Raw genomic sequence first — 7117 nt, forward strand, 5'->3', positions numbered from 1 at the left:
ATGGCTGTGGTCCTGCCCATACATCCACTCAGTCTCTCCTTCACACACCCCTATAACCTCTCTGCACAAATCCTACATTTACCCCCATCAACCACAGCTCTCTTTTCTTCGGCACAAAAGGGGGCACATTGTCTGTCTGCCCAGGCACCCAACCTTGCACGGATTGAGCCCTGGCAGCCCATTCAGGAATTTCCACGCGCCCACCTTCGAGAGCTGCTCGCGTAGTAATGAAGCCAAGGTGAGCTGCGCCCCGGCCAGAGCAGAATTGCGCATCTTTCTCCCAAATGCGCCCTCGCGAGTGGTCGAGATGCTTGTCAATCCGCAGAGGTGGGAGGCGAGGCTCATCCTTCGCTCCCTTTCGCAGGCTCTGGCGCGCTGTTTCTTCCATCGGCAGCTCCAGCTCCATTCATTTCGGCTGCAGTCTGGACTCTTCTCCCTGGCTCTTCAGGTGCGCTCCGGTGCCGTGGGGTCCGAGCTGCCGTGCGGCAACATGTGAAGACGACAGCGCTTCTGTACCAGGAGCAAAGTGAAGGCACTTCCTAAATGCACTAGGTGGCCACTTAACGATTCAGAAAGGAAGGAAACAGATTTGGATATACTCATTTGTACTGGCGTACATTTAGAAGACAGAAGTGCCTGGCGTGCTCTGGTCCATGGGGTCACGAAGAGTCGGACACGACTAAACGACTAAACAACAACATTTAAAAATGGTTTCTATAACCGAAATGCAATTCAACCCAAGGGAGGGGCTTGAGTACCCGCTCAGTCGGCTGGCCCTGTGCGGATGAGCAATTTTTAAATTACGCGCCACGGTAATAAAGAGGGCCTCGTGAGCACGTGCAAAGTAAGGGAACATCAGCCAGCCTCCCTTCAAAAATATTTCATTTAAGGACGTAACCTCCGGCAAGAAGCCGGGGTGTGTGAAGCCGGGGTGTATGCGTTGCTAATTCTTGACATGTTTGCCCTGCTCTTCCTTCGAGGAGCGCAGGGGGGCGCAGCAGTTTCCCTCTTTATCTGAGGTCTGTAAGGCTGAGAGAGAAAGTCACTAGCCTAACTTGAACCCCCGTCGCTAAGTCGGGGTTCGAACCCGGCTCCCCCCGGTCATCACCTGGCGCGCCGGGACTGCCGAGCTACTGCGCCTTCCCAGCTCGAAGGCAAGTTCAGCTCCTAATCTCGGGTGCGCGACTTGCTGTCGGCCAGGTAAGCTACGGGAACGCACTCTGCACATGCTCAGAGGCACCTTCGTCTTCCCGCGCCGTTCTCCCTCGTCAGCCCTCCTCGTGATCCTTTCCCTTCTGCTCCTCCAGCCACCTAGACTTTGCTCTTTCTTGGCAACGCAGTGCTGCCGTCCACGGAGCAGGCTGCGTTGCTGGAAGCTCCAGCAGGCGGAGCTCGCGGCTCGCCTCCGTCGCCCAGCCGGAATCAGCAAGCGGGAGACGGAGCGCCCGGGTTTGTTTCGCTGGGAACGGGCCTGGCACTCTGGCCGCATCCCGGACAGGCAGAGATCCAAGGTGGCTGGAGGGGTTAAGGAGACAGCCGGCCAGGTATGGGTCCAATCCGGGGTCCTTTGCCGGGCGGAGGGGGTACGGAGAGTAACACAGGATTGGGACTCCCAGAGACAGCTGGGGGCGCTCTCTGAAGCTGGAAGGGTGGGAGTCGGGGCCCCAGAGCGCACAGCTCCGAATTGGCCGAGCTTATAAAATGCATGCATAAATACGTGCACTTTCATTTAAGCATATGTTCCCCTTCCTCATCATACAGGCATATATATTTTTGCATTTACTGCTGTATGGATTAAATGCACACATTTATGTCTCTTGCAGCATATGATGCATGTTTTTGTTGTGTCTGCATGCATGAATAAGTGTGAGTGAGTGTGCATGTATTAATGGGTGTGCGGGTGTTCTCAGATTTGTGCAAACCATCGTGCTTTATATGTGCCAGCCCAGGAGTAACTGTTTTCAGTTTCCTACTGACTGCAGTCCATTTGGGTGAGCCCAAGTGACAGGTGCCATTAACTTTTCCATTCTTGCACGCGTACGCAGACATGCCATACTTCTTGTAGTACATGAACGTTGTCACAACTTAGATCTGACAGCTGCAGTGCATCCCCTGCCCTGCCTCAGCTTTGCAATGGGCACCCCCAAAACTGCATCACATCTCTTGCTACTTACAGTCTTAATTCAGAGGCACCAAGAACCTCCCATGGGCATGGCAATTACTAGTAGTTCAAAATATTCCCATATTTGGTACTTCATACTGTATATATCTTTCTTCAGGTTACTTTTTCTCCAAAGAGTGGCAACAAGTCTTCATGGCATGATTGCCAGTGGATACTGGATCTCTGTAAAGAAAAGACTTTAAGCATATTCACTTTGGCAGGTACTGTACTAGCTTCCTTAATTGTGTTCCAAATTTGCAGTCCAGTTCCTTATATGACTTACTCCCAGAGAAGTGTGCATTGGATTGCAACTTCAACTACTTAACAAGAACACGTATCCAGATTTGTGGAATCTAAATAGTGTTTTACATAATATGTCTAAAACAAAATACAAAAGCCTGCATTTTAATATGGAGATATGCATCTTGTAGGAAAGGTTAGATCGCAGAAGGTGTCTTAAGAGACATATGAAGTTTTTTGGGTGGAAATTGCTGGCTACAAATGCCATCACTGGAACTGCCAATCTCACTGCCGCCTCCTGCTTTCTCTTATGATTTAAATGACTGTGCTTCTCTGCTCACAGATGCCATGGGGGACCTCGGCCTGGGCCGGGAGTTTCACACCTGGCACCAGTTCAGCACGTTCTTTGATGACTGGTGTGAAAAGCACAAAGTGCTCTTCATCATCGCCAGCCTGAAGCCACTGATCTCACTGCGCCAGAACCCACCGCACTATCAGCCCAGCCTCGCCGAGACACTCCGCTTCCGATTTGTGCGTCTCATCTGCAAGCACAGCGGGACCTATGTGGGGCAGAGCACAGTGCAACGCAACCGCCTGTAAGTCTGTCGTGTGTTTGATTATATAATGCCGTCTGTGTACATGCTGCTGCGCAGGCCCCATGCTCCAAGATGTTTACAAGCTAAAATTCTCTCTGATTCCCATTCCCCCAGTATCATTGAGACCCTCAAAGAGACATTGATTGTTCCTCTATATAGCTTAGCTTCCAGGTGCTTTTGGGTTCCACCAGCCCAAGTCAGCATGGCCAGTGGGCAAGGATGATGGGAGCTGTAGTCCAGCAACCTCTGGTGGGGTGCAGGTTGCTTATCCCTGCTCTATAGAAAGCAAAACCCTAGGATTTCGTCACCAAACAAGATATTGTTGTGCTGTAATTACTCCTGAATTAAAAATCCCAAGTGTGTAGTGCAGAAGAGAATTAAGGCATGCTCTTCTGAATAAAACCTGCAGAATTGGTTGGCCCTCTTTGCCTTTTTTGACATAAGCACTGCTAATAATAGTCATAGTTACAATAATAATTATAATATTTATATGCCGCCCATCTGGCTGGGTTGTCACAGCCACTCTGGGTGACTAAACTACAATACATTCAATTTTTTATTTTTATTTTTAAATGAAGCCATGGAAGATTTCTTTTGAAAAATCCACAATATACTTGAGATATTTTTATTTCCCCCCACTCTATGTAAAATATTTCCTCTATGTGGCGGGGGGGGAGACCCCCAGACGGGGGGGGGGGGATTGGCAGTGACAGCGGTTCCTACCAGTATCCATTGGAGTCCAGTGTCAATAGTGCTATCGCTTCTTACTAAACAAAACCCTTTCCCCCCCCACCATCTCCTCCTTTGCAGCAGTGAGAAGATCGACTGCCCAGCCTCCATCACTCTGCGCCTGGGCCCCAAGAAGGACCGCTTGGTGGTGATTGAGGCCAACCTGGAGCACAACCACCGCCTGTCGGAGCTGGAGTTTGCCCATCACTTCAAGCGGCACCAGCTGAGGGCCAGCCTAGGGCTGCCCATCCGCATCACCAACAGCATCTCCAAGCGCTTTCTGGCACCTGACCTTATCTGGAACCTGGAGGACTACAGCAAAGCCAAAGACAAGGGCATGTGCAACCTCCTGGCTGTTCTGGATGCTCTCTTCAAGGCAGATCCAGGGGCCAAAGTCAAACTTGTCTTCCAGGAGGATGTGGCTGTCCTCAACAGCATCTTCCTGGCCACCTCGCACATGCGCAAGCTTGTGCAACATTTCCCGGCTCGCCTCTTCTTGGAGCGCGCTGCCTGCCTTGATGCGGACTTTGAGCTCTACACCGTGCTTTGCCAAGATGCCAATGGGCGCGGGCGTGAGGTGGCCTACTGCCTGGCACGCCAGGGGCTGCCCGACCTCCTTATATTCATTGTGGCTTCACTGGTGCAGAGTGCCCCAGACATCAAGTTGAGGGTGAAGGTGGTCACAGTAGGGGCTGGTGTCACAGGGCTGGACGCTGTGGAGGAGGTCCTGCCATGTGCCCGGGTGCAGATCTGCCGCCTGCAGGTCTTGGAGGCCCTCTACCGCAGAGCTTGCGAGCTGGCTGTGCCGAAGGAGGACCGGATCCGCAACCTGTTGCTGAACCTGGCGAATGCTGACTCTCCACGGGTCTACAGCCAGTACCTGAGCGACCTGGAAGATGTCGCCCCGCTCTCCTTTTTGCAGTACTTCCTGGAGCACTGGCACCCTCACAAGGGCATGTGGGTAGAGTGCTGGGCCTTTGAGAAGAACCGGGAATGCTCCTTCCTCGACCACCTTAGCACTCACCGCCGTAAGCTGCTGACAGTACTCACCCCTCCTATGGTGTTGGCCACCTGCGTTCAGGGCCTGCTAGATCTACAAGCCCTGCATGTGGAGACCTCAACGTTCAACGTGGCACCTGTGGCTGAGCTGTACCACACCGCCTGCCTGCCCGACAGCGCTGATCTGGTGGCCGAGGAACTGGACCTGGTGCCCCACGCGCACTATGAGCTCAAGGACACGCCTGAGGGCCACCTCTTGGAGGGAAGCACCTGCTCTTTCCTGGTGAGCCAGGACCTGGCCACTTGCAGCTGTTCCATCTACATGGCTCACCAGCTGCCCTGCCGGCACATCTTTGCCGCACGCCTTTGGGTTGGAGAGCCTCTCTTTGACCCCTGCCTGCTTCCCACCTCACCAGATAGGCATCAAGACTGCACAGGCCAGGAGGAATGCTAGCTATGTTGCCCAAGTGCCGCGGTCCATTAAAGTGGCAGAACACAGTCCCGGTGACCAATTCAGTAATTGCCACTGGCACGAGGAAGACGCTGGCTGCCACACTTCTTTGGCTGGAAGTGATCCAGCCTGGGGTGCTACACATACTACTGACCAGCCGTCCCTGGACAGATGTCCAGTACCCAGCCATATGGTGGGTACTACGAAGCATCACATGAGCACTGCCACATTCTAGGACCAATACTAATGGACCGATCGTCTTATTCAGTAGAAGGCAGCTTCCAGTGTTCCCAGGATGCTAGTTCATTATGCGTTAAAGCACAGCTAAAAAATGCCAACTTCTGACCTTTTTCAGTGAGCAGATCTGTGTACACACTGCCTTTAAAAAATATGTAAAGATTGTGCACCAAGGTAGCTCAATTTTTTTGTGAGGAAAGCTAAATTCTGTATACATTACTTTATGCAATTTGCAGCACAATCCTGTGCAGAGTTCTGTGAACCCATCTACTGAAATCAGTGGACTAAAGGTGTGCCTAGCTCGGCCTAAGATAGGGTGTTAATCATATTCTAATTTTGTTAGTTATAAGAGGAGGCAGAGAGCGGTGGAAGTCGCCGAAAGGCCATCAACCAACAGCAGTCCTGCTCAGCTCTCCCCTAGGCTTCTTAATTACCCCACCTCAAATATGTCCACTGACTCCAGAACCTGGATTTTATGCCTCGTATTAGTTATCCTAGTAGCCAAATGCACAGAGCCCTAGGAATAAGCAATGTATCTAAATGGATGGATGTATACCATGCTATCTGACTATCTGATCTAATAAATTCACTCATTTATTTATTCATTCAGAGATTTATATCTTGCCTTTCATAGTGTTGCGTCCTCAGAAGGAAATGTATGTACAGTTTTAAAAAATAAAAATAACAATTAGAAATGAAGCATTGATTTGCGTATAGGCAGCAGCAACTAAAAAATTTCAGACCCACAATGGACTGAATTTTTTTCAAGCTTCTTAAAAACCAGCAGACACTGAGAAGATCCTGTTTCTGATACCTGGAAATCTAAGCTCCTACCAGCAGTCCGGAGAGCAGGAACTAAACATGTAATGCTCAAGCAATCTCATAACAGGAGCAAGCAATCCTTCCAGTAACACAGTTGCAAACCATTAGTGCTTTAAAGGCCAAAGCCAGCAAATAGAATTGCACATGAAAGCAAATAGGCAGCCAATGTAACCCATACAGAACATGTGTAATATATCTGAGCTCCCACGTTCTTGCTGCTGCATTCTGCACCAACTGCAGTTTCCAAGCACCATCAACTATTCTTCAGTGGAATGGATATTTTGTGGCTTCCACAACAGTTTTTTTTAGATTTTCAAAGATGCCCCCATCAAGGTAAGGTTGGGCTGATCTAAGTTAAATGGCACATTGCAAGGCAGGACTATTTGCACATTAGTGACTAGGCTAGAGTTTTGAACTATTTTGTGTTTCTGTTTTCATATTGTTGGTAAAATGTCTGAAGAAAAATACACTGGGAATAAAGGTTTCCAGGATCAGAAGATCTTAAGCCTTCTCAGTTTTAAGACTGAGCAGAAAAACAGTGGATTTGGTTTGGATCTAAAGTGTTAACATGGTTATATGCCACTATTTTACATTAATACCGAATGTTCTCTTTTTTTTATAAATATTTATTAAAGTTTTAAACACAAACATATAATCACACAATACAAAATAAAAAATTAACAAACTAAAGAAAAAAAGTGAGAAAAAACACACATAGAAAAAGTATATATAAAAAGGAAAATATCATAATAACAAAATATAAGAAAGAAAACAGATAAAATTCAAAATTAACTCCATCTTTCAATAGTCCTTAGTCTCATTTCCTTAATTCTTTGACCTCCTCACACCTCCCCTTTTGTATTCCCATTTAAAAAGTCCTTT

General features: G+C 48.9%; 1 protein-coding gene across 2 annotated transcripts; it reads left to right on the forward strand.

Moving 5' to 3' along the window:
• The first annotated feature begins 957 nt into the window (after positions 1–957).
• Positions 958–6018, forward strand: ZSWIM9 (zinc finger SWIM-type containing 9). Of its 2 annotated transcripts, XM_053363898.1 has the most exons (4): positions 958–1544; positions 2280–2382; positions 2745–2997; positions 3808–6018. In XM_053363898.1, the coding sequence occupies exons 1-4, from the start codon at positions 1227–1229 to the stop codon at positions 5177–5179; spliced, it is 2046 nt and encodes a 681-aa protein (XP_053219873.1). In that variant the 5' UTR covers positions 958–1226; the 3' UTR covers positions 5180–6018. The 2 variants fall into 2 exon arrangements, with proteins under 2 accessions (XP_053219873.1, XP_053219874.1); XM_053363899.1 differs by lacking the exon at positions 2280–2382 and having other exon boundaries at positions 1454–1544.
• Positions 6019–7117: the final 1099 nt, after the last annotated feature.

This window comes from Podarcis raffonei, chromosome 13 (assembly GCF_027172205.1).
Source record: "Podarcis raffonei isolate rPodRaf1 chromosome 13, rPodRaf1.pri, whole genome shotgun sequence".
NCBI lineage: Eukaryota > Metazoa > Chordata > Lepidosauria > Squamata > Lacertidae > Podarcis > Podarcis raffonei.